This window comes from Salvelinus sp. IW2-2015, linkage group LG23 (genome assembly GCF_002910315.2).
Source record: "Salvelinus sp. IW2-2015 linkage group LG23, ASM291031v2, whole genome shotgun sequence".
Taxonomy (NCBI): domain Eukaryota; kingdom Metazoa; phylum Chordata; class Actinopteri; order Salmoniformes; family Salmonidae; genus Salvelinus; species Salvelinus sp. IW2-2015.
Genome location: NC_036863.1, coordinates 28,551,868 through 28,579,564, shown reverse-complemented (window position 1 = coordinate 28,579,564; position 27,697 = coordinate 28,551,868). Strand labels below are relative to the sequence as shown.

Genomic DNA, 27,697 nt, shown 5'->3' with positions numbered 1-27,697 from the left:
AGAAGCTGTTCAGAAGTCTTATAGCGTAGGGGTAGAAGCTTTTCAGAAGTCTTATAGCTTAGGGGTAGAAGCTGTTCAGAAGTCTTATGGCGTAGGGGTAGAAGCTGTTCAGAAGTCTTATGGCGTAGGGGTAGAAGCTGTTAAGGAGCCTTTTGGACCTAGACTTGGTGCTCCGGTACCGCTTGCCGTGCGGTAGCAGAGAGAACAGTCTATGACTGGAGTCTTTGAAAATWATTAGGGCCTCTGACACCGCCTGGTAATGAGGTCCTGGATGGCAGAAAGCTTGGCCCCAGGAAGCGTGGCCCCGGTGATGTACTGAGCCGTACGCAGTACCCTCGGTAGCAACTTGTGGAAGGATGCCGAGCAGTTGTCATACCAAGCGTTGTTGCAACCAGTCAGGATGGTGCAGCTGTATAACTTTTTGAGGATCTGAGGACCCAAATCTTTTCAGTCTCCTGTGGGGGAATAGGCGTTGTTGTGCCCTCTCTATGACTCTTTGACTCTTTGTGTGTTTGAACCATGATAGTTTGTTAGCTCTCTATCCGCTCCACTACAGCCCCATTGATGTGAATGGGGGCGTGCTCGGCCCACCTTTTCCTGTAGTCCACAATCAGCTTATTTGTCTTGCTCATGTTGAGGGAGAGGTTGTTGTCCTGGCACCACACTGCCAGGTCTCTGACCTCCTCCCTATAAGTTGTCTCGTTGTCGGTGATCAGGCCTACCACCGTCGTTTTGTCAGCAAACTTATTGATGGTGTTGGAGTCGTGCGTGGCCAGGGAGTGAACAGGGCGTACAGGAAGGGTTTAAGCACGCAGCCCTGATAGGCCCCTGCATTGAGTGTCAGCGTGGCAGATGTGTTGTTGCCTACCCTTACCACCTGAGGGCAGCCCGTCAGGATGTCAAGGATCCAGTTGCAGAGGGAGGTGTTTAGTCCCAGGGTCCTTAGGTTAGTGATGAGTTTTGAGGGCACGAATGCTGAGCTGTAGTCAACAAACAGCATTCTGTTTTGTCCAGGTGGGAAAGGGCAGTGTGGAGTGCAATAGAGATTGCGTAATTTGTGGATCTGTTGGTGCGGTATGCGAATTGTAGTGGGTCTAGGTTTTCTGGGATGATAGTGTTGAGCCATGACCAACCTTTCAAAGCACTTCATGGCTATAGTCATGAGTGCTATAGGGTGGTAGTCATTTAGGCAGGTTACCTTGGCTTTCTTGGGCACAAAAACTATAGTGGTCTGCTGGAAACATAGGTATTACAGACTCGGTCAGGGAGAGGTTGAAAATGTCAGTGAAGACACTTGCCATTTGATTAGCGCATGCTCGTGAGTACACGTCCTGGTAATCCGTCTGGCCCCGCGGCCTTGTGAATGTTGACATGTTTAAAGGTCTTACTCACATTTTGATATCATGTATRGTCAGTACTTGCATCCGTCGCGCTGTTTATGATTTTAAGAGTAGTTATATTTCTCCAGCCCCATCCCTCAGCTTTTTACCGAAACGGGCGGGAGAACGCTTTGTTTTTGTTTCAACTGCTGATTGCCTCTTTAAATTTGCTATCATTCATAACCATATAAGATATATTTACCAGTCTTTATATGACACTTGTTTGTTTTCCTCCTGCCCTCTCTTCAGTTATTTGTGCCAGATGCCATTCTGAAGGAGAGACTGGACCCAGAGACCCTGGAGTCCCTAGGACTCATAAAGCAAGCCCATCAGTTCAACCAGAAAATCGTCAAAATCAAGACCAAGCTATTGTAAGTGGAGCAGTGACTTACTTTCATATGTAAAAAACAAAAATCTGGTAATGTTCAGTGTCAAAAGGTCAACAGCGTAGTAAATTGGTCTGTCCAAGTAGCCAAATTAAAAACCGTGTTAAAGGTTAAAACMCACATAGTCACCCTCCAGAACCTGGGTTAGCTGCTGTTATCCCCAGGATAGGTCTGGGCACATCTGTTACTCAGCTGGGCTGACTGTGCTGGAGAGGCTGTTAACTCAAGGTTGCATCTCCATCCCTGTTTTATCCACCTTACAGCCTGTGGCTGTGGTGTTTAATACGTGACTATTTACACTATAGGATGAGAGCTTTGCCATGAATGCCACATTTAATTAATGTCAGCACAGAATGTAGATAAATTGCAATACTTTAGTTTTTTAATATTCTCTCAGGCTGTTGTTCAGACACTACTTTGTTGCAATACATGGTAATTCAGGCCGTATAGGGTTCTATTACTCTGTAATACACTAGAGACACAATAAATAATAATTTCATTCACATTCAAATGTGGGCCTAAAATTGTCTCATGGTTGTGTAGTGTGTGGCCTCCTATATATTATTTTCAACTCTGTCCCCTTAGTTACAAGCAGCAGAAGTTCAACTTGCTAAGGGAAGAGAATGAGGGCTATGCCAAGCTGATCACTGAGCTGGGCCAAGACCTCTCAGGCAACATCACTAGCCACGTCGTCCTAGAGAGCATCAAGTCCCTGATAGGTATGAAACCCCTCGTCTTTTTACATTGTCATCACATTCTCTACAGCCAAGACACAACTGCCCCTTGTGGCACTCTTTGATTTAGTGTGTTTTCTGTGACGGTTATGAATCATTTCTGGGACCAGCCCTGAAAGTAATGGAGATTAGAATTTTGGCAGAAGTGCTTTTTACAGTTTAAGTTGAGGATTCAAATGTTACCTGGGACGTGAATATTTGTAGAACTTTTAAAAACAGTACCTGACCAGTTAGACTCCCAAATAGGATTTACATAACACATCTCCATATTTGGTACCCAAGTTATTCGGATGTCATTTGTACACTTACCCCGTCTCCACCCTGAAGGATGCTTCAACCTGGACCCCAACCGCGTTCTGGACATCATCCTGGAGGTGTACGAGTGTCGCTCTGACCAGGATGAGTTCTTCCTGCCCCTCATCAAGTCCTACATGTGTGAACCCCTCACCCTCTGCCACATCCTGGGCTTCAAGTTCAAGTTCAACCAGGTGAGAGAGAGCAGACTCCCCACTGGACATTGACTGTCTGCACTCTGCAGCCTGTCTGAAACCTGCCACATAGAAACTGTACAAATGGGTATTTGTGAGGAGCTACCTACACAAGAAGCAGAGAAATCCATAAACAATTTAAATGAAAAGACTTCGAGGTCTTATTGATGAGAACATAAGTCTTGCCCAGGTTTGGAATTTTCTCCAGCTATTCTCCCTTGACCTGCAGGAATGAGGAAAAATGGTGCAGTCAGACCAGATGTGAATAGTAATGCTGCCCGGCACTGAAATACACACTTTAGCTCCAAGTTGGGGATCAAAGGACAGTCGAGTGAATTTCTATATTGATTTGTACTAGACCCCCCATCCATTAGCTGTTCCTCAGTACATAATGAGTATTCTCTGACTGTCCCTCTCCCCCAGGAGCCTAATGAAGAGACCCCTACGTCACTCTACCACATTGCTGCTGCCCTCCTCCTCCACAACCTCATAGAGCTGGAGGACCTCTATGTGCACGTAAGCATCTCTCAATTCACACTTTGTCTCACATATAAATATAATTTTATATACAGTGCATTCGGAAAGTATTCTGACCCCTTGACTTTTTCCACATTTTATTACAGCCTTGTTCTAAAATGTATTAAATCGTATTTTTCCCCTCATCATTCTACAATATACACAATACCCCTAAATGACAAAGCAAAAACAGGTTCTTAGATATTTTTTKGTGCAAATTTAAAATAAAATTATCAAACTGAAATATCACATTTACATAAGTATTCAGACCCTTTACTCAGTACTTTGTTGAAGCACATTTGGCAGCAATTACAACCTCAAGTCTTCTTGGGTATGACGCTACATGCAGATCATCTCAAAGTCTCAGGTTGAATGGGGAGCGTCGCTGCACAGCTATTTTCAGGCATCTCCAGAAATGTTTGATCGGGTTCAAGTCTGGGCTCTGGCTGGGCCACTCAAGGTCATTCAGAGACTTGTCCCGAAGCCACTCCTGCATTGTCTTGGCTGTGTGCTTGGATTGTTGTCCTGTTGGAAGCTAAACCTTCACTCCGGTCTGAGGTCCTGAGCGCTCTGCAGCAGGTTTTCATCAAGGATCTCTCTGTACTTTGCTCCGTTCATCTTTCCCTCGATCCTGACTAGTCTCTCAGTCCCTGCACTGGAAAACATCCCCACAGCATGATGCTACTACCACCATGCTTCTCCATAGGGATGGTGCCAGGTTTCCCCCAGACGTGACGCTTGGCATTCAGGCCAAAGAGTTGAATCTTGGGACCCATGAAGCGGCGCACAATTGGCCCAGCGACGTCCGGGTTAGGGGAGGGGTTTTGCCGGCCGGGATGTCCTTGTCCCATCGCGCTCTAGCGACTCCTGTGGCGGGCCGGGCGCATGCACTCTGACAAGGTCTCCAGTTGGACGGTGTGTACTCTGACACATTGGTGCGGCTGGCTTCCGAGTTAAGCGAGCAGTGTGTCAAGAAGCAKTGCGGCTTGGCAGGGTCGTGTTTTGGAGGACGCATGGCTCTCGGCCTTCGCCTCTCCCGAGACCGTAYGGCAGTTGCAGCGATGGGACAAGACTGTAACTACCAATTGGGGAGATAAAGGGGGTAAAGAAAAAAAGAATAATAAACATTTAAGAATGATGAAGGCCACTGTGTTTTTGGGGACATTAAATGCTGCAGACATTTTTTGGTAYCCTTCCCCAGATCTGTGCCTTGACACAATCCTGTCTCGGAGCTCTACGGACAATTCCTTCAACCTCATGGCTTGGGTTTTGCTCTGACATGCACTGTCAACTGTGGGACCTTATATAGACAGGTGTGTGCCTTTCCAAATCATGTCCAATCAATTGAATTTACCACAGGTGGACTCCAATCAAGTTGTAGAAACATGTCAAGGATGATCAATGGAAACAGGATGCACCTGAGATCAATTTCGAGTCTAATATCAAAGGGTCTGAATACTTATGTAAATAAGCTATTTCTGTTTTTTTATTTTTAATACATTTGCAAAAATTTCAAAATTGTTTTTGCTTTATTGTGTGTAGATTGATGAGACAAATAATGTAATCCATTTTAGAATAAGGCTGTAATTTAACAAAATGTGGAGAATGTCAAGAGGTCTGAATACTCTCCGAATGCACTGTATAAGGTTTAAGACTAACATTGTTTGTCCTCAGTGAATGCCCGATTGTGCAGCAGGTGATCCAATAAGAAAATGGAATCGCATTGTACTGTAAGCTGTGATCTGACATATGACTGAGTCTGTCCTGTCCTCTGTGCCTCTGCCTTGCCCTCCCAGCTGATGCCACTGGATGCCAGCATTGTAGAGGAGCACAAGAGAGAGATCACGGAGGCCAAGCAGATCGCCCGCAAGCTCACCATGGTGGTGGTGCCCTCCGAGAAGATGGAGGACAAGGAGAGAGAGAAGGAGAAAGAGGAGGAGAAGAACGACAAGGTAAAGTAATCTCATGACCATTACTCAACATATATTTCTACCATTGGAAAAACATGTCTGGACGTTTGGGTTCAGCTTCTGTACCAAAGCACTACTTCTACTTCCATCAAGTGTCCTTCTTTGTTTTCCATGATGAATCCCAGTCATTGTAAGGCTGCCTCAGTGTGTAGCTGAAGGCAAAGGAAATGCTTTATTGTTGTGTGTGTGTTAACGAGGTGCTAATCAGTGTCTGTCTGAGGCAGAGCGTGCTGCTGAGGACCACAGATAGACTGCACAGGCGGTGATTGATGGACCAGAGGAGGTCTGTTAGGTAGCGCTGCAGCGGTCAGGCCACAGCCGCAGACGTGTTAAATGTGCAGACTCCACACGGCCCCCTTTTCCACCCCCTATCACCATCCCGCGCGCTAACTCTAACGAATAGCAACACTGAAGGCTTTTGTGGGCCATGTTTCTAAAATAACTCCAGCCTCTAGCCCAAGCTCYGGATTGTCAGATTGCATCTCAGTCAACTGGGTGCCCACATCATGCTAATGCTAAATTGCGTGAATATCTGTTTCAACAATAGTTTTTCTGTGGCTTAAAAAACATTTCAAAATTAACCCCACAGTGTGAGATGAGGGCACATTTTGAGAATAGCCTGGTCGCAAAAAGAAGACAGTGTGACATTGACGGAGCAGAATATGCACTCGTCCTCTAGCTAGCTCTCTCATCCCACGGTCACAGCCTCTCCCTGACAGCACTGCCTTGTTACTATGCTGTGTCACAGTTGGTTGTGTCAGTCACACACAAATGAAGTGCAGCGTCAGATAGGATGAGGGATTTCTACACTTCCTTGTTCCCATCCATTGCTGCTGGAGTAAATGACGTCTCGGGATTTACTGACTTGGCTTTGTGTTTGCAAATCCTCCGTAACCTCTTTTAATGGGCCTGCTTTGTACTGTGTGAGATCCCTCAGCTAGTTTATTACTGACAGTCATAAACTAAGGACTTAGGAAGAGCTGCTCTCTAACTACTGCTTCTGTTGCTCCAATTGCCCTGAGCTTCACTCAAACACACACACATTCACACTCAGTATCTCCCCCTCTCCGCTCAGCCTCCTGATAACCAGAAGCTGGGCCTGCTGGAAGCGCTGCTGAGGATCGGAGACTGGCACCATGCCCAGAGCATTATGGACCAGATGCCTGCCTTCTACGCCACCTCTCACAAGGCCATCGCCCTGGCACTGTGCCAGCTGCTGCACCTGACTGTGGAGCCGCTGTACCGCAGGTGCCTGCCCGCTCCCACAGATTCACTTAGTGCTCTTCACACACTGGTGGAACAAAGAGATGAACACACATGCACCTAAATACACTGCAACACGACATGCCAGAGTGTACATACACAGCCAGCCAGACTATAACCTACTCTGATGCCAGCCTTTCATTCAATTGTAGGGGGACACACGGAAAACACACCGACATAATGACAACCACAAACAGAACCACTTCCTGTTCACACTAGAGCAATGGAGGCTCTATGTTGATGTGTTTAGTATGCCCTGTCTCACCTGTGTTTCCCTTGCAGAGCCGGGGTCCCCAAAGGGGCCAAGGGCTGTGTGATGAGGCCCCTGAGGAACAAGCGGGCCCCCAGGCCTGCCGAGAGCTTTGAGGACTTACGCAGGGACGTGTTCAGCATGCTCTGCTACCTGGGGCCTCACCTCTCCCACGACCCCATCCTCTTTGCCAAGATAGTACGACTGGGCAAGGGCTTCATGAAAGAGGTACAGGCCCCACCATCAGTTTGTCATTTGATGATAAGTAATGCTTTAATTGATCCCCAAAGGAACATTATTTGGCATAACCTCTCATACTCTGGCTTCATCTCATTAATTGTCCTCTTTTGTTCCTACAGTACCAAAATGAGGCTAGAAATGACCACATCAAGGACAAAATGGTGAGTTATCAAAGTAAATGAGACCAAGAAGTGACTTGGAACAGCCTTGTTGTGCTAATCAGTAAGAGGTATGCACAGAGAATAAATAGAATATGAGCATACACACACTGTGGTTTGTGCTCTGGTAGTTGATGTGCTGCTGTTCCCTCCTAGGACACATTGCTGAGTTGTTTCCTGAGCATTGCAGACCAGGTGCTGCTGCCCTCGCTCTCTCTAATGGAGTGTAACGCCTGCATGTCAGAAGAACTCTGGGGCCTCTTCAAACTGTTCCCTTACCAGCACAGGTGAGACGTATATAAACTCAGCAAAAAAAAGAAATGTCCTCTCACTGTCAACTGCGTTTATTTTCAGCAAACTTAACATGTGTAAATATTTGTATGAACAAAACAAGATTCAACAACTGAGACACAAACTGAACAAGTTCCACAGACATGTGACTAACAGAAATTGAATAAATTGTACCTGAACAAAGGGGGGGGTCAAAATCAAAAGTTAGTCGGTATCTGGTGTGGCCACCAGCTGCATTAAGTACTGCAGTGCATCTACTCCTCATGGACTGCACCAGATTTGCCAGTTCTTGCTGTGAGATACCCCACTCTTCCACCAAGGAACCTGCAAGTTCCCGGACATTTCTGTGGGGAATGGCCCAGCCCTCACCCYCCGATCCAACAGGTCCCAGACGTGCTCAATAGGATTGAGATCCGGGCTCTTCGCTGGCCATGGCAGAACACTGACATTCCTGTCTTGCAGGAAATCACGCATAGAACGAGCAGTATGGCTGGTGGCATTGTCATGCTGGAGGGTCATGTCAGGATGAACCTGCAGGACGGGTACCACATGAGGGAGGAGGATGTTTTCACTGTAACGCACAGCGTTGAGAATGACAACAAGCTCAGTCCGATGATGCTGTTACACACCGCCCCAGACCATGAYGGCCCCTCCACCTCCAAATAAATCCCGCTCCAAAGTACAGGCCTCGGTGTAACGCTCATTCCTTCGACGATAAACGCGAATCCGACCATCACCCCTGGTGAGACAAAACCGCAACTCGTCAGTGACAGGACTGGCAAAAAGTGCTTGTCTCGTCCAGCGACAGTGGGTTTGTGCCCGTAGGCGACGTTGTTGCCGGTGATGTCTGGTGAGGAACTGCCTTACAACAGGCCAACAAGCCCTCAGTCCAGCCTCTCTCAGCCTATTGCGGACAGTCTGACCACTGATGGAGGGATTGTGCGTTCCTAGTGTAACTCGGGCAGTTGTTTTTGCCATTCTGTACCTGTCCCACAGGTGTGATGTTCGGATGTACCGATCCTGTGCAGGTGTTGTTACACATGGTCTGCCACTGCGAGGACGATCAGCTGTCCATCTTGTCTCTCTGTAGCGCTGTCTTAGGCGTCTCACAGTATGGACATGGCAATTTATTGCCCTGGCCACATCTGCAGTCCTCATGCCTCCTTGCAGCATGCCTAAGGCACGTTCATGCAGATGAGCAGGGACCCTGGGCATCTTTCTTTTGGTGTTTTTCAGAGTCAGTAGAAAGGCCTCTTTAGTGTCCTCTAAGTTTTCATAACTGTGACCTTAATTGCCTATCGTCTAAGCTGCTAGTGTCTTAATGACCGTTCCACAGGTGCATGTTCATTGTTTATGGGTCATTGAACAAGCATGGGAAACAGTGTTTAAACCCTTTACAATGAAGATCTGTGGAGTTATTTGGATTTTTATGAATTATCTTTGAAAGACAGGGTCCTGAAAAAGGGACATTTCTTTTTTTGGTGAGTTTCTATATAGTATCAGTCAAAGGTTTGGACACACCTACTAATTCAAGGGTTTTATCTTTATTTATTTTTTAAATTTACATTGTAGAATTATACTGAAAACATCAAAACTATGAAATAACACATGGAATCATGTAGTAACCAAAAAAGTGTTAAGCAAATCAAAATATATTTGAGATTTTTCAAAGTAGCTACCCTTTGCCTYRWTGACAGCTTTGCACACTCTTGGCATTCTCTCAACCAGGTTCATCTGAAATGCTTTTCTAACAGTCTTGAAGGAGTTCCCACATATGCTGAGCGCTTGTTGGCGCCTGACCTCAAATTGGTTTGAGGTCAGGTGATTGTGAAGGCCAGGTCATCTGTTGCAGCACTCCATCACTCTCCTTCTTGGTCAAATATCCCTTTCACAGCCTGGAGGTGTGTTTTGGCTCGTTGTCCTGTTGAAAAACAAATGATAGCCCCACTAAGTGCAAACCAGATGGGATGGCGTATTGCTGCAGAATGCTGTGGTAGCCATGCTGCTTAGTGTGCCTTGAATTTTAAATCGATGTCACCAGCAAAGCACCATCACACCTCCTCCATGCTTCATGGTGGGAACCACACATGTGGAGATCATCCGTTCACCTACGCTGCATCTCAAATTTGGACTCGTCAGACCAATGGACAGATTTCCACCRGTCKAATGTCCATTGCTCATGTTTCTTGGCCCAAGCAAGTCTCTTCTTCTTATTGGTGTCCTTTAGTAGTGGTTTCTTTGCAGCAATTCGATCATTGAAGGCCYGATTCACACAGTCTCCTCTGAACAGTTGGTGTTAGGATGTGTCTGTTACTTGAACTCTGAAGCATTTATTTGGGCTGCAATTTTTGAGGCTGGTAACTCTAATGAACTTATCCTCTTCAGCAGAGGTTACTCTGGGTCTTCCATTCCTGTGGCGGTCGTCATGAGAGCCAGTTTCATCATAGCGCTTGATGGTTTTTGCGAATGCACTTGAAGAGACTTTAATAGTTCTTGAAATGTTCCTTATTGACTGATTTTCATGTCTTGAAGTAATGATGGACTGTCGTTTCTCTTTGCTTATTTGAGCTGTTCTTGCCATAATATGGACTTGTTTTTTTACCAAATAGGGGTATCTTCTGTATACCAACCCTACCTTGTCATAACACAAGTGATTGGCTCAAACACATTAAGAAGTAAATTCCACAAATGAACGTACCCCTTTTACCAATTTTCGCCTAAAATGACATACCCAAATCTAGCTGCCTGTAGCTCAGGACCTGAAGCAAGGATATGCATATTCTTGATACCATTTGAAAGGAAACTCTTTGYGGAAATGTGAAATTAACGTAGGAAAATATAACACATTAGATCTGTTAAAACGAAATTATTTTGTATTTTTTCATCTTTGAAATGCAAGAGAAAGGCCATAATGTATTGTTGCAGTTTTGGGGCAATTTAGATCTTGGCCTCTAGATGGCAGCAGTGTATGTGCAAAGTTTTAGACTGATTCAATGAACCAATTGCATTTCTGTTCAAAATGCTTCAATACAATTTTATTTGTCACATACACATGGTTAGCCAAGATGTTAACCTCTTAACGAGCCTCTACCCCGGGTCCGGATCCACCCCCACCCCCCCACCACATGATTAGCATTAAGCCTAGCATAGCTTCACAAGTAGATAGTAGCATCTAAATATCATTAAATCACAAGTCCAAGACACCAGATGGAAAGATCAAGATCTTGTGAAATAAAGCCACCATTTCAGATTTTTAAAAATGTTTTACGGGAAGACAAAATATGTAAAATCTATTAGCTAAACACGTTAGCAAAATACACCACTTTTTTCTAACTCCATCAGTTCTTTACTACTTTCAGGTGCTATCACCAATTCGGACTAAACTAATTATTATACCACTAACCAAGAAAAAACCTCTTCAGATGACAGGTCTGATAACATAATTTATGGTATAGGATAGTATTTGTAGGAAAAAAGTGCATATTTCAGGTAGAAATCACAGTTTACAATTTGCCCGACCCATCACAAGACGACTAGAATTACTATAGAGAGCAACGTGTATGACCAATTTACTCTTAATAAAACATTTCATAAGAATAGACAAAGCATAGCAATGGAAAGACCCAGATCTTGTGATTCCAGACAATATTCAGATTTTCTAAGCTTTTTACAGCGAAAACACAAATAATCGATAAGTTAGCATACCACATGTGAAAAACGTTACCCAGAGCATCGATTCCAGCCAAGAGCGCTATACTAAATCACCGCCAAAAATATATAATTTTTTCACTAACCTTCCTCAGAATTCTTACCGATGACACTCCTGTAACATCATTTACAAACATACATATACAGTTTGTTCGAAAATGTGCATATTTAGCCATACAAAACCGTGGTTATACAAATGGAAATAGTCACAACTCAAGCATCAAAATGAAGACGTCAGCTTTCAGAGTGATCTAGTTTAATCGAAAGCTAATCATACTTGACTAAAAAATACAGGTTGACAGAATCGAAAGACAAATTAGTTCTTAATGCAACCGCTTGACTTACATTTTTAAAATTATCCTTACTTTTCAATACAGGGTTCGCCAAGTAAGCTATACCAAACCAAAATGGCGAAATTATGCGTTTAAATATTTCGACAGAACAACGATTTATCATATAAATATTGCTTACTTGAGCTTTCTTCCATCAGATTCTTGGCAATGTATCCTTTTCATGTTATAAACTTCTTTTGGTCGATAGATGTCCTCTGTCCTTCGAGAATTTCCACTAACAACGACCGAGGACCCCGAAACGTTCCCAAGCTTAAAAGTGCACGACAAAAAATTCTCAGAAATCGCACTAAACGGATATAAATTGCTATAAAACGGTTCAAATTAACTACATTATGATGTTTTTTAACAACTATAACGAGTAAAAACATGACCAGCAAAATATTACTGGTTAAACAACATTTGGAATGAGGCAAGTCCGATGTCCATCCTGCTTGTGACGCACGAAGAAAAGAGAGTGGTACTTCCACGTTTTCTTGTTTATAGTGGCTGTGATTGTGCAATGGACTCCATTCAAAACGTGATGACGTACAGACACCCAGAGGAAGACGTAGGCAGTGTCGGTTTCTTCATAGCATTCACATGTCGCCTTAAAAACAGACTCCCGATCAGGTAAACATTTCTGAAATCTGACCCCTGTCATGAAAGTGCTGTAGATATAGTTCTGTACCACTCAGAGACAAAATTCCAACGGCTATAGAAACTAGAAAGTGTTTTCTATCCAATAATAATAATATGCATATTGTACGATCAAGAATTAGCACGAGGCAGTTTAATTTGGAGACCCAAAATATGCTAATGCGGAACAGCACCCCCTATAGTCCAAGAAGTTAATGCGAGTGTAGCGAAATGCTTGTGCTTCTAGTCCGACAATGCAGTAATAACCAACAAGTAATCTAACCTATCAATTCCACAACTACTACCTTATACACACAAGTGTAAAGGGATAAAGAATATGTACATAAAGATATATGAATGAGTGATGGTACAGAACGGCATAGGCAAGATGCAGTAGATGGTATCGAGTACAGTATATACATATGAGATGAGTAATGTAGGGTATGTAAACATAAAAGTGGCATAGTTTAAAGTGGCTAGTGATACATGTATTACATAAAGATGGCAAGATGCAGTAGATGATATAGAGTACAGTATATACATATGATATGAGTAATGTAGGGTATGTAAACATAAAAGTGGCATAGTTTAAAGTGGCTAGTGATACATGTATTACATAAAGATGGCAAGATGCAGTAGATGATATAGAGTACAGTATATACATATACATTATATTAAGTGGCATTGTTTAAAGTGGCTAGTGATACATTTTTTTCAATTTCCATTTATTAAAGTGGGTTGGAGTTGAGTCAGTATGTTGGCAGCAGCCACTCAAAAAACTACCTAAATGTGCCTAATTGGTTTATTAATACATTTTTGAGTTCATAGCTGTGCCACTCTCCTCAAACAATAGCATTGTATTCTTTCACTGTAATAGCTACTGTAAATTGGACAAGTGCCGTTATAATGATCAAGAATTAAAGCTTTCTGCCCATATAAGACATGTCTATGTCCTGGGAAATGTTCTTGTTACTTACAACGTCATGCTAATCACATTAGCACACGTTAGCTCAACCGTCCCGTGGGGGGGACACCGATCCCGTAGATTAATTGAAATTCATACCAGGTCTCTACCTCATGAAGCTGGTTGAGGGAATGCCAAGCGTGTGCAAAGCTGTCATTGAGGCAAAGGGTTGCTACATTGAAGGATCTCAAATATAAAATATATTTAGATTTGTTTAACACTTTTTTTGGTTACTGCATGATTCCGTATGTATTATTTCATCGTTTTGATGTCTTCTTCTATTTTACAATGTAGAAAATAGTAAACATAAAGAAAACCCCTTGAATGAGTAGGTGTGTCCAAACTTTTGACTGGTACTCTATGCATGCACGCACGCACACACACACACACACACACACACACACACAATCATAGCGGTGCCATTTTTTTTACTTGAACTGACATGTTTGGCCAGCTGTTTTGAATCCATCTTATGGAGAAAGCAAAGTCCACACAGAGACAGGAGTATGTGCGTTTATACGAATTGTTCTATTCTCCGCCCTGTTGTGTTCTGGTATTGAAAGGTCCTTGTCCCAGGCTGGTCCTGGTGTGTGTACTATTAGATACGTCAGTGTTAACACACCCACCTGTGTTCTACCTGTGGTCCCCAGGTACCGGCTATACGGGCAGTGGAAGAACGAGACGTACACCAGCCACCCACTGCTGGTCAAGGTCAAAGCTCAGACTGTGGACAGAGCTAAATACATCATGAAGTAAGTCACGTTGCTACGCCTACCTACCTACCGCCATACCAGTTATTTACAGTGCCTGTTTTATCCAATGTGTGGTTGTGGCACTTAGAAGTCACGTTTCTACATCCTTTTTTTTTCTTTTTTCTTTTCAGGCATCCGTTGTCTCTACCTTCTTGTTTTTGTGCTGTTGTATGTGCCCAATAATGTTTTTGTACCATGTTTTGTGCTGCTGCCATGTTGTGTTGCTACCATGTTGTCGTCAAATCAAATTTTATTGGTCACATACACATGTGGTGTCGCTACCATGCTGTGTTGCTGCCATGCTATGTTGTCTTAGGTTATTTTAAAAATATTTATTTAACCTTTATTTAACCAGGTAGGCCAGTTGAGAACAAGTTCTCATTTACAACTGTGACCTGCCCAAGATAAAGCAAAGCAATGCGACAAAAACAACAACACAGAGTTACACATGGTTTTAAACAAAAGTACAGTCAATAACACAATAGAAAAGTCTATATACAGTGTGTAAATGGAGTAAGGAGGTAAGGCAATAAATAGGCCAAGTGTAGCGAAGTAATTACAATTTAGCAAATGAACACTGGAGTGATAGATGTGCAGATGATGATGTGCAAGTAGAAATACTGCTGTGCAAAAGAGGAAAAAAAGTAAATAAAAACAATATGGGGATGAGGTAGGTAGATTGGATGGGCTATTTACAGATTGGCTATGTACAGCTGCAGCGATCAGTAAGCTGCTCAGATAGCTGATGCTTAAATTTAGTGAGGGAGATATGTCTCCAACTTCAGCGATTTTTGCAATTCATTCCAGTCATTGGCAGCAGAGAACTGGAAGGAAAGGCGGCTAAAGGTGTTGGCTTTGGGGATGACCAATGAAATATACCTGCTGGAGCGCGTGCTACGGGTTGGTGTTGTTATGGTGACCAGTGAGCTGAGATAAGGCGGAGCTTTACCTAGCATAGACTTATAGATGACCTGAAGCCTGTGGGTCTGGCGACGAATATGTAGCGAGCGCCAGCCGACGAGCGCATACAGGTCGCAGTGGTGGGTGGTATATGAGGCTTTGGTGACAAAACGGATGGCACTGTGATAGACTACATCCAGTTTGCTGAGTAGAGTGTTGGAGGCTATTTTGTAAGGTGCCCCTTTATTTAGTGTTGTCTCTTGTCGTGATGTGTGTTTCGTCCTATATATATTTTTTAATCCCCGTCCTTCAGGAGGCCTTTTGGTAGGCCGTAATTGTAAATAACAATTTGTTCTTAACTGACTTGCCTGGTTAAATAAAATCTAACTGAAATCAGGTGTCCAACCCGTGCCCCTTGAGTATGATGTAGCAGCATCTCTAGGAAACCCCTCTAAACCAGTCAGTGTTTCTCACAAATGTCTGTAGGAGATGAACTCCGTTACTTTGTCCATTTGATTTTTCAGTGGTTGCTATTGGAAACTTGTCAAAAAAGGTGTATGTGTGTGTCAGGGTTCGTACGGTCATGAAAATCCTGGGGAAGTCATGGAATTTTACAATTGTGTTTTCCAGGCCTGGAAAAGTTTTGGGAAATTGTCAAACCTGAAAAGTCAGGGAAATTAATAAAAATACTTTTTTTTTTTTAAACATATCAGTCAGGATCGGAATGTGACACTTTAGAGTGTCTGTGTGTGAGTGGGCCGTTGCTCAAGGAGAGAGGCAATAAAATACGATAGAAAACAGACTAACTAGGTAGCCAATTCAAAACTTGTTTTGTAGATACTTCAATTTATTTTGGACATTCAATGTATGGGACATTGCAACTCAATAGATGCTAGTCAGCCTGCAACGTAAACACTTCTAAGATAAATGACTAAACAAGAAAATATACATTTTCTGAAGAAAATGTTTGGGCTTGCTTCAGCTGAATAAAAAATATTTGTATCCTACCATAGCCATTTGATATATTGAATGAGCTAATTATTTTATAAAGGCTTAAAACGTCTTTGGATGTAATGTCGCAATGTTTTACATCAAGGGTGGTCAACCATCCTTCAGGAGAGCTACTGGGTTTTATTCCCTCTCTAACAAACCACATTTTAGAAATGAGCTGCTCAACCAGACCTTGATAAATGAACTCTGATGTGTTTGAGCAGGGCTGTATCAAAAGCCTGCCCACCCAGTAGCTCTCCAGACTGAGCCACTGAGGGTTGACCACTTGTGTTTTATACAGTTGTCTAACAGGTGTTCTACTTGGTGCGAGGGTTAAGTGCCTTGCCCAACGATAGGAGATGGTACAGTGGGTCAGAGAGTAGTCTCCCAGTAATGATACCACATTTATCTTTACTTTATTTATACGCACATAGACGCTGCCAATTGTTGGTCATGGAAATTTGATTAAAAGTCATGGGAAATTCGTGAAATTGGATCTGTCTAAATGTGTATGAATCCTAGTGTTTGTGTGTGTGTGTGTGTGTGTGTGTGTGTGTGTGTGTGTGTGTGTGTGGTGGGTGCTGCTGAGAAGCGCTAACATGCAGCCATGGTTACCATGGTAATTTTTTAGGTTGGCACAGCTAGGACTGTTCTGTCACTTTCGTGGTGTCGTGTCTTTGCTATGGATTAAGTGATATATGACATGCTATTTTATCAAATCAATTCTCTGTAATTAATATTACCTGATTAAACTAATCATGTAAATGTAATTAACTAGGAAGTCGGAGGACCACGAAAGAATGTGTGTCTTCCGAATAAACTCTTGGAAAGCCCTTGGTTAACGTAGAGAGAGTCTGGTAACATCAAAAGGTTGGGAACGGGACCATATTTTGTTAATCCAACCAGTTGAAAATATCCCCTGGTACTTAAAACCTCTACCACTTCTCTCTCCCGGATCCGGGATCCTCCTCATCAAAAAAGCTGACTAGCCTAGCCTAATGGGACAGGGATATCATATAATATAATTTTCATGAAATCACAAGTCCAATACAGCAAATGAAAGATAAACATCTTGTGAATCCAGCCATCATTTCCGATTTTTAAAATGTTTTACAGCGAAAACACTATGTATTTATATTAGCTAACCACAATAGCCAAACACACAACCGCATATTTTCACCATGTTTCCACCGCATAGGTAGCTTCACAAAACCGACAAAATAGAGATATAATTAGTCACTAACCAAGAAACAACTTCAGTCTTATAACGTGTTATACAATACATTTATGTTTTGTTCGAAAATGTGCATATTTAGAGCTTCAAATCGTGGTTATACATTGTGAATACGTAGCAACATTTTCCCAGAATGTCCGGAGATATTTTGGACACTCACCTAATCTGACCAAAGAACTCATCATAAACTTTACATAAAAATACTTGTTTTATGGCTGTCTCTTATACACATCTAGATGTGTATAAGAGACAGAATCTGACCAAAGAACTCATCATAAACTTTACATAAAAATACTTGTTGTATGGCAAATTAAAGATACACTGGTTCTTAATGCAACCGCTGTGTTAGATTTTTAAAAATAACTTTACCATAACATACAGCTTGCGTTATTGTGAGACAGCACTCACCAACACGGCGGAGAATAGTAGTCAACATTTTACACAGAAATACGAAATAACATCATAAATGTTTTCTTACTTTTGCTGAGCTTCCATCAGAATGTTGTACAAGGAGTCCTTGGTCCAGAATAAATCGTTGTTTGGTTTTAGAATGTCCATTTCTTCTGTCGAATTCGCACCACAATGCTAGCCAAGGTTGCTAACATTCCCATCCTCTCTTGGCGCAAAGAACGGAAAACTCCAAAAGTCCCAATAAACGTTGAATAAACTGATAAAACTCGGTTGAAAAAACCTACTTTATGATGTTATTATCATATGTATCAAATAAAATCAGAGCCGGAGATATTCGCCGTGTAAACCGAACGCTTTTCAGAAGACAATGTCGAGCTCCGCCGCGTGCCTTCGAAGACAAAGAAAATTCCGGACCTGTCACTCCAAAAGCTCTTGTTCGGCCTCAGATCAAGCTAGACACCCCATTCCACCTTCCACTGCCTGTTGACATCTAGTGGAAGGCGTATGAAGTGCATGCATATCGATAAATAAAAGCCAGTTGAATAGGCAGGCCCTGAAACAGAGCCTCGTTTTCAGATTTTTCACTTCCTRTATGGAAGTTTGCTGCAAAATGAGTTCTGTTTTACTCACAGATATAATTCAAACAGTTTTAGAAACTTCTGAGTGTTTTCTATCCAATAGTAATAATAATATGCATATTGTATGATCTAGAAAAGAGTACGAGGCCGTTTCATTTGGGCACGATTTTTCCCAAAGTGAAAACAGCGCCCCCCTATTGACAAGAAGTTAAAGAATATGATGTTGGATCAGTTGTCGTCTGAGACATTATTACTGATGATAGGACGACATAAAGTGCATCTTGGGAAGTCGACACATTCTAGTTATCAGATTCACATGGAATTGTTGTGCAATTAAAATGTTTAAATATGAAACTATTTGTGAAAAGATTAAATGTTATTTTAGCTTCGAAATGAGAGAATTGGATTCACAAGTGAACTCAGCTCACTCGTTTAAAATGGCGAATATCATCGTGGAGGTAACGATCGCCACGCTGGAAGGATGAATGTGACTATACCAGCCAGAATATAGTATGGCAACTTGGTATGAACTTTGAACTCTTATTCACTAAAGAAGTGATACATCCTAGACRTCGAGTTAGCAGCAGCAGCAGCAGCTGTAAACGTGGGCTAGGAAAGAACATACAATCTCTTCAGAAAGACAGGGTACTACAACGTGTCCGTTCTACCACACGGCGACGGTACTACAACGTATCCGTTCTACCACAAAGGACAAGGGAGATCTCTGCTGGGCAACACAGCCTTCCATCTTCGACCAATCTATCGAAGCGCAGCTCAGAGTAAATATTTCTTGCATTTTCCTTTTCCAAATGGGCGGTTATTTAGAATGCATAAGATTCTGTATTTACGATAGCATAGCTTCATAAGGTCCGATAGAGACCCAATCCTTTTGTCCCTCATTCTTCCTGCGCTTTCATTCAAACCCAAACCCCTTTCTTTGTGTAACCAGCTGGCATATCAGTTCCGTCCGCTAAGGAYGTTTTCATGTATGACATAATTAGTAATCAATGTATGATCCRTCCTGTGTATATCTAATTCTGTGTGATTATTTTGGTATTTAGTAAATAAATAATTAAACCAAATGTTGTATTGCTGATTCAACTTGTTAGCCAGTGTTCGTGAAGATAACGAATAATTTTACGACGTTCAGATGAGACTTACTTAATAAGGTGACGATTGATAATTGACTGCTATTATAAAAGATTACCAGGTCTTTTAAGAGTTTATTCGGAAGACAACCGCTCTATAAACATTMTTTCGTGGTGCCCCGACTTCCTAGTTAATTACATTTACATTATTAGTTTAATCAGGTAATATTAATTACAGAGAATTGATTTGATAAAATAGCATGTCATGTATCACTAACTGGGCCAGTAATATTTCATTTAATCCAGTTCTCAATTTTTTTTTTACTCCCACTGCCAACAAGACAGTTCTCACACGCATGAACGCACACACTCGTAATAGCAGATGTGGGCTGGTGTAGGTGCCTACTTTGGAATGGGCCCCAGGCTTGTTTTATTTCTGAAACACTGGACTTTGTGGGGTCAGTGCTGAGGTTCAGCCACTCACACCCTACTGAATATCAGGACTGCATGTTCACTCTATTCAACACATCTCTTACGGCTGTAATACTTGGAGAGCAATATGATATTTTAGCACAGTAAAAATGTTGTACASATGTCCTAAGAGCAACTGTCTTCATTGCATGAGGAATGATAAGCACCTGATCAGCACACTTGCTGTAAAACATCCTTAGTGTATTTGAATTTGGCACAATTGTGTTAATGGAGGCAATCGGGATTTAAAACACAGTGGTCACCCTGTCACTTGCTTTGGGAAACGGCTGAAGGATAGAATATACAAATTCCGGATTGTCACTTTAAAATTAAATCCAATGCATTTCCAATGGCACTTCATGGTAGCTTGTACATGCATAGTATTTACTGCTTTTCACAGTAATGCTGTATGATACATGTTTTCCATGAGTGGAAGTACATGTTTATTCGATGTTTGTGCCTGAGGCCTCATGTTTCCCTGTACTGTACCAGTGGACATATTCCCATCACTGCTGCCACACACAAAGCCGAGCACCTCAGGGCTGTGTGATACTGTATGACAGAGCAGTCACTCTGGGAAGCCATGGTTTGTTTCCTACCCTGACCCCCCTAAGCCTACCCCCCCCTAACAGAAGAAAATAAAAGGTCATCCCTCCATTCATTTTAATGGAMGCTGGCAGCTGGGTATGGAGCAGGCGTCCTTTCCCCCGAGTCATCAATATTCTGCTGAATCCCACCCGGCAGGAACAGTGCTCGGCCAGCCAGGTTGTGCTCCCCCTACACACACGCGTTTTGTAAACGCTCTGGCTCCTGTGAAGCTGTTTCCACTGATTGCTTGTGTGTGTGTGTGAGCACCTTGACAAGAGGAATTACCCTGAGGCTGTGTGGTGGTGGTGTTGGTGATAGGGAATATAACCACACCAGCGTGCATCACTCTGTCTGATGGGGGAAGGAACAGTTTATTCTGTAAGAGGGGAGACTAATGGATAAAGTGGTGATGGAGGGCTGACATCCTGCAGCTCTGGAAGGCAGGGGGGATTAGAGAAGATTGCTCTGCAGATGCACTCAAGCGGACTACTCCCATCTATGTCAGATTTATGAGGCTAGCGTAGCAGCACTCCAACCCTGCTCCTCTGGCCTGCTGCCCTGCCCTGCTCTCATAGGTCCTTGACCCTCTCACCTAGCCCCATGTTGTACAAACCATTGTTACATAAGTTGCTGCTACTGAATACATTTGCGTCTTAGTCTTGTGTAATTAACTGAAGGATGTCAGTGCTTTTAGTCCAGTGCTTATTCATCTTGAAAATGGAACATTGCCTGGATGTCATTAAACATACCTTTTGATATGGATACAGCTCTGCTGAGTGACATGTCACCACTGCTCTGTGTCAATACAAGGTGGCTAACGAAGACGAGAACAAGGAAGTTAATGAATGTGTCGTGCCTGTCCCTGGCCTGCATCATGTATACAGTATGTGTGTGCAGTGCACTGTGCAGCACCACAGTAGGAAAGGAGTCCCTGGTGGTGGTCCTTTTGCTACCTACTTTTTTTAGTTTAACATTTTTTCTCATTTACAACTGCGTTCTCATTTACAACTGCGACCTGGCCAAGATGGAGCAAAGCAGTGCTACAAAAACAACAGAGTTACACATGGGATAAACTCTGAATCACCAATTACATATAGGGCACACAGTGTACATGACTTTAAAAGTATGGATTCCTGCACAAAATTTACCTTTCCTTAGTTTTGTTGACGTGAAGTATAATTTTGTCAATAATGCTGTGTGAGAGTTGGAAAAAATATAATTTTGATAAATGTATATCAGCATGAAGCACGCAACCATTGAGTGCAAGTTCATTAGTTGTAAATTCTTCTACTAAATAATATTTTTCAATCTAGCCTAACCATCAAACCAGTGGTGCCACATAATTTACAGGGTTAATGTATATTTGCAAGATACTTCAATAAATGTGTTAAATTGCTCCTTTCTTTTCTTTCCTTGCTTCTTTCCTTGCTTCTTTTCTTTCCTTCTTTCATTGCTTCTTTCTTTGCTTCTTTACTTTCCTTCTTTTCTTGCTTCTTTTCTTTCCTCCTTTCTTTTCTTTCTTTCTTTCTTTCTTTCCAGGCGATTGACCAAAGAGAATGTGAAACCATCTGGGCGGCAGATAGGGAAGCTGAGCCATAGCAACCCCACCATCCTCTTTGACTATGTATGTATTCTCAAAAATGTTCTGATCTTCTATTCACCTACTTTACAGTTGAAAGCAGTGTTATAATACGGTCACTAATATAGCCTTATTTTGAATGATATCTTCAGATTTGTGTTAAATAGTTAATGCCCTACTCCTACTTTAAAGGGGCTCTGTGTTCTCTACTATCTCCATGGGGCAGAGATACCTTCTTTGAAGGCGGCTGTATAGATACTAATCTGCCATTGTAAATTTGATACACTGCGACTGCTWACTCTCCATCAGGGCCTGTCTTATCTTGCTAGAACACCCCTATCCACTTCCTCTCCCTCTCTACGGCATAAGCACTACTCCCTAACCCTCACCTAAATCTCTCACGTCTCAAAAAATTACTTTAGAAAAATTGTTGGTCAAACAGAAAATGGAGAGAAGTGGAGGGGACTGTTTTTGTGTTGCCTCAGCAGCAGGACATTGATAGAATGAGAGAGGGCCTGGCTCTGGCTGACAGTGGAAGGAGGAGAGAGAGGAGGACAGGAACTGACTGAGTCAAGAATGAGCTGTACTGTTCCTCTTAAAGCCTCCACTCTCCATCTCTTCGTCTCTCTGCCTGAAGTCTGGCTGAATGGCCTCTGAGGGTGTTTTCACATATAGTCCTCTTTAAAGTGAACTCGGAGGTAAAAAATAGATAAACTCGGTTCTCTTTGTATTCACGCTGCCTTTTCCTTTGAATGMGGACCCAACTCTTTTGCCAGTTCACTTCACCTATTTTGCAGTCTGAGTCCTCTTAGCTTTCACATTGCTATGTTTTGAAAGGAACCAAAATCTTTTTCCAACATTCACTCAATGCACTCTGAGTTTTTACAAAGTGCAGGATAATCCATTCCGTGTTATTGGACAGCTAGATGTACCTACTTACTTTTTGGAAGCTAATAGATTGCATTTAGTTAAAATATGAGACATAATAATTAGAATCCAAACATAATATTAACATGTGAATAAATAGCAGAAGAATAACTGCAGATTTAATAATGTCATTGAAAATTGTACACCCAATGTAGGCTACTGCTCCTTGAAGAGCTAGCATTGATTTTGGATGTTGTGATTATTACCAAATGTTGACTTCTCACACTATTCAAAGCCCACAATTGAATAAACAGCTTATGAAGCTATCTTAGCCTATAGACCACATATTGCAAACAAATAATCTGAACATCGTGTCGATACAAAACTCTACATATTTTGGAGAATTTCTATGCATCTTTGACAATCGCTAATCAATATCCAAAACATCACACGCTTTTTCCTCGTACCGGCACATCATCATCTTCGCTCTTCTGTGGCACCAATGTGAGGGGTTATGCCAAGGGAAACAGTATTGCAATAGCCTAATGTATGGTGCCGGAATAATGATAAGACAACCCGAGAGCTTTGTGTTCCCTAAAGAAGGGGACCGGACCGCGCAATTCAAGCGAACCGAACTCCGAGCACCTCTCGACATGGTCTCAGTTCGGTTTGCTTCAGGGGCTCTTTTGAGGGGCCTGAGTTCCTTTTGGAGCATTCACACTGCACAAAAAATTAAGCTAACCGCACTGTCTGAAAGGGACCTTTCTTTCCCCCACCTCCACCCTACCCCTGGTCTCCCTCTTCCTCTCCTACCKCCTTCCTATTCGGCCTCATCCCCGTCTCTCCCATTTATATATTCTAACACTTGGCTTTATAACAGTGTTTTCCACTTGCGTCGGCTATACAGCCGATTCGTCATTTTCACCCGGGTACTTTTTCCACTTAAATTAGCTAGGCTAATTTTCAATTCGCTAGTCAGAAAATAATTAGCCGAGCCCGCTCCTGCTAGAATGAACGATATGCATCTTCTAGCATCTATTGATAGGACAGGCGCCTGTCAGTCACAAAGTGAGCAACGACAGGGAAACACTGCTGGTTTGACAGTCTGTCGGTCCCGTCTCTCGGTACCTTGGTGTGTCTGTGTGCTCGGGCATTCCCAGTCTTCTCAGTGAGCCGTTTCATTTGGCTCCTCCGTTCACCTGAAAGAGACTACTCGTTTGGCTCCTCCGTTCACCTAAAAGAGACTGCTCGTTTGGCTCCTCCGTTCACCTGAAAGAGACTGCTCGTTTGGCTCCTCCGTTCACCTGAAAGAGACTGCTCGTTTGCTCCTCCGTTCACCTAAAAGAGACTGCTCGTTTGGCTCGCTCCGTTCACCTGAAAGAGACTGCTCGTTTGGCTCCTCCGTTCACCTAAAAGAGACTGCTCGTTTGGCTCCTCCGTTCACCTGAAAGAGACTGCTCGTTTGGCTCCTCCGTTCACCTGGAAGAGAACTGCTCGTTTGGCTCTCCGTTCACCTGAAGAGACTGCTCGTTTGGCTCCTCCGTTCACGTAAAAGAGACTGCTCGTTTGGCTCCTCCGTTCACCTAAAAGAGACTGCTCGTTTGGCTCCTCCGTTCACCTGAAAGAGACTGCTCGTTTGGCTTCTCCATTCACCTGAAAGAGACTGCTCGTTTGGCTCCTCCGTTCACCTGAAAGAGACTGCTCGTTTGGCTCCTCCGTTCACCTGAAAGAGACTGCTCGTTTGGCTCCTCCGTTCACGTAAAAGAGCAGGCTCATTTGGTTCCCAGAGTTCTAAATGCTTAAAAATCGTCCTAGAACCATGAAGAAATTGCAAACTCCAATGTAAAGCCCAAAGGGTAGGCTCCCATTATGTCATGAAATGCACGTTCAAATAAATGTTTACCTGGCCAATTATTAGATGGCCTGCAAATCAGCATGGGCATTGACACGCTCAAATCAGCATCAGATTGACACGCTCTCCCCACTATTTATTGTTTCTACAGTGAGGATTCACCCTCTTTAGGGTGCGCAGGGAGTCTTGTTGTTGATGGACCTAGCCTGGAGTGGAATGGCTACCTTGTAGTGTGTTCATATAGTATAGTAAACTTTGTTAAACTGGAACCTTGTTGTTGTGTCATTTCGAGTTAACAGTAGCAGTATGCAAATCAGGAAGCCAAATGTACGTCTCTTTCACCGATGCGATTCGGTTCCCGACATTCACCAAAAAGATCCGTACAAAAAAATTAAGCAGTTAATTCGTGAACGACCCATTTAGTAGTGCGCTGTGGTCGCGTCGAACTACACGGCGAGAGAGCGCATGAATTTGCATGGCCCATATGATGTGAGGGACATGCAAATTACCATATAATTTGGTAAAGATTAATCGAAATCCACTTAGCCTATGGTTTTCTGACACATTAATTTATTTTCTTTCGTGTGCAGGGTCCAACATTAATGATGCCCCGGGGGCAGTAAACACGTGGTGGGCCAGTGGTGGGCCAGTGGATCTCGTCAGTGAATGGCCCTGTCCGGCCAGTAACTTTTTCGCGTATTTTTGCATTCCAGTTCAACATTTACCTACTCTACATTTTGAAGACTAYCTGCCATAAATGTCATGCTATTTGTATTTTAGCAATATGATTTGAGGTTCCTTCAAGCACCACCCCGCTCCCGCGTATCACAACTTCTTGAGCAGTAGCCTAAATTAGGTGCCTTACCATGCGAGCTGTCCAGAGCAAAAAGAAGAGCCCATTATCGATGCACGGTTTGACTCATAACCTTCAGTCCTTGTGGTTATATCGGGGGCGTGAGGGTTTACTCTCATTAAATATTGTGTGGATGAAGGGCGTGAGGGTTTACTCTCATTAAATATTGTGTGGATGAAGGGCGTGTGTGGGTTTACTCTCATTAAATATTGTGTGGATGAAGGGCGTGTGGGTTTACTCTCATTAAATATTGTGTGGATGAAGGGCGTGTGGGTTTACTCGTTTGGAGGGTGGCCTGGTGTCAAGAAGGGCAGCAAAGAAGCCACTTCTCTCCAGGAAAACATCAGGGACAGACTGATATTCTGCAAAAGGTACAGGGATTGGACTGCTGAGGACGGGGGTAAAGTCATTTTCTCTGATGAATCCCCTTTCCGATTGATTGGGGCATCTGGAAAAAAGCTTGTCTGGAGAAGACAAGGTGAGCGCTACCATCAGTCCTGGTCATGCCAACAGTAAAGCATCCTGTTACCATTCATGTGTGGGGTTGCTTCTCAGCCAAGGGAGTGGGCTCACTCACAATTTGACCTAAGAACACAGCCATGAATAAAGAATGGTACCTAATCCTCCGAGAGCAACTTCTCCCAACCATCCAGGAACAGTTTGGTGACGAACAATGCCTTTTCCAGCATGATGGAGCACCTTGCCATACGGCAAAAGTGATAACTAAGTGGCTCGGGGAACAAAACATCGATATTTTGGGTCCATGGCCGGAAACTCCCCAGACCTTAATCCCATTGAGAACTTGTGGTCAATCCTCAAGAGGCGGGTGGACAACAAAAACCCACAAACTCCAAGCATTGATTATGCAAGAATGGGCTGCCATCAGTCAGGATGTGGCCCAGAAGTTAATTGACAGCATGCCAGAGTGGATTGCTGAGGTCTTGAAAAGAAGGGTCAACACTGCAAATATTGACCTTTGCATCAACTTCATGTCATTGTCAATAAAAGCCTTTGACACTTATGATTGCTTGTAATTATACTTCAGTATTCCATTGTAACATCTGACAAAAATATCTAAAGACACTGAAGCAGCAAATTTTGTGTCATTCTCAAAACTTTTGGCCACGACTGTACATTGAACAAGAATGATACATTTATATATTTAAAAAAAAAAGGTATTGTTTTCTCTTTATTCAACCCACACGCCATTCATCCACACAATATTTAATGAGAGTAAACCACACGCCCTTCATCCACACAATATTTAATGAGAGTAAACCCACGCGCCCTTCATCCACACAATATTTAATGAGAGTAAACCCACACGCCCTTCATCCACACAATATTAAATGAGAGTAAACCCACGCGCCCTTCATCCACACAATATTTAATGAGAGTAAACCCACGCGCCCTTCATCCACACATATTTAATGAGAGTAAACCCACACACGCCCTTCATCCACACAATATATTTAAAAAATAAATTTTACCCTTTTCTCCCCAATTTTCGTGGTATCCAATCGCTAGTAATTACTATCTTGTCTCATCGCTACAACTCCCGTACGGGCTCGGGAGAAACGAAGGTCGAAAGCCATGCGTCCTCCGAAGCACAACCCAACCAAGCCGCACTGCTTCTTAACACAGCGCGCCTCCAACCCGGAAGCCAGCCGCACCAATGTGTCGGAGGAAACACCGTGCACCCGGCCCTCTTGGTTAGCGCGCACTGCGCCCGGCCCGCCACAGGAGTCGCTGGACCGAGATGAGACAAGGAAATCCCTACCGGCCAAACCCTCCCTAACCCGGACGACGCTAGGCCAATTGTGCGTCGCCCCACGGACCTCCCGGTCCAGGCCGGCTGCGACAGAGCCTGGGCGCGAACCCAGAGACTCTGGTGGCACAGCTAGCGCTGCGCATCCACACAATATTTAATGAGAGTAAACCCACGCGCCCTTCATCCACACAAATTTAATGAGAGTAAACCACACGCCCTTCATCCACACAATATTTAATGAGAGTAAACCCACACGCCCTTCATCACAACAATATTTAATGAGAGTAAACCCACACACCGCCCTTCATCCACACAATATTTAATGAGAGTAAACCCTCACGCCCTTCATCCACACAATATTTAATGAGAGTAAACCCTCACGCCCCCGATATAACCACAAGGACTGAAGGTTATGAGTCAAACCGTGCATCGATAATGGGCTCTTCTT

General features: G+C 43.2%; 1 protein-coding gene across 1 annotated transcript in view; it reads left to right on the top strand.

Annotated features, from left to right (window-relative positions):
- Positions 1-27,697, top strand: part of LOC111950537 (THO complex subunit 2) — an 88,587-nt gene that overhangs the window by 16,958 nt on the left and 43,932 nt on the right. The window contains 11 exon segments of the mRNA XM_070434483.1: positions 1,629-1,750; positions 2,351-2,484; positions 2,827-2,987; positions 3,411-3,503; positions 5,300-5,455; positions 6,549-6,721; positions 7,019-7,214; positions 7,346-7,387; positions 7,541-7,671; positions 13,966-14,067; positions 21,867-21,951. Coding sequence (XP_070290584.1) covers positions 1,629-1,750; positions 2,351-2,484; positions 2,827-2,987; positions 3,411-3,503; positions 5,300-5,455; positions 6,549-6,721; positions 7,019-7,214; positions 7,346-7,387; positions 7,541-7,671; positions 13,966-14,067; positions 21,867-21,951 — 1,395 coding nt within the window.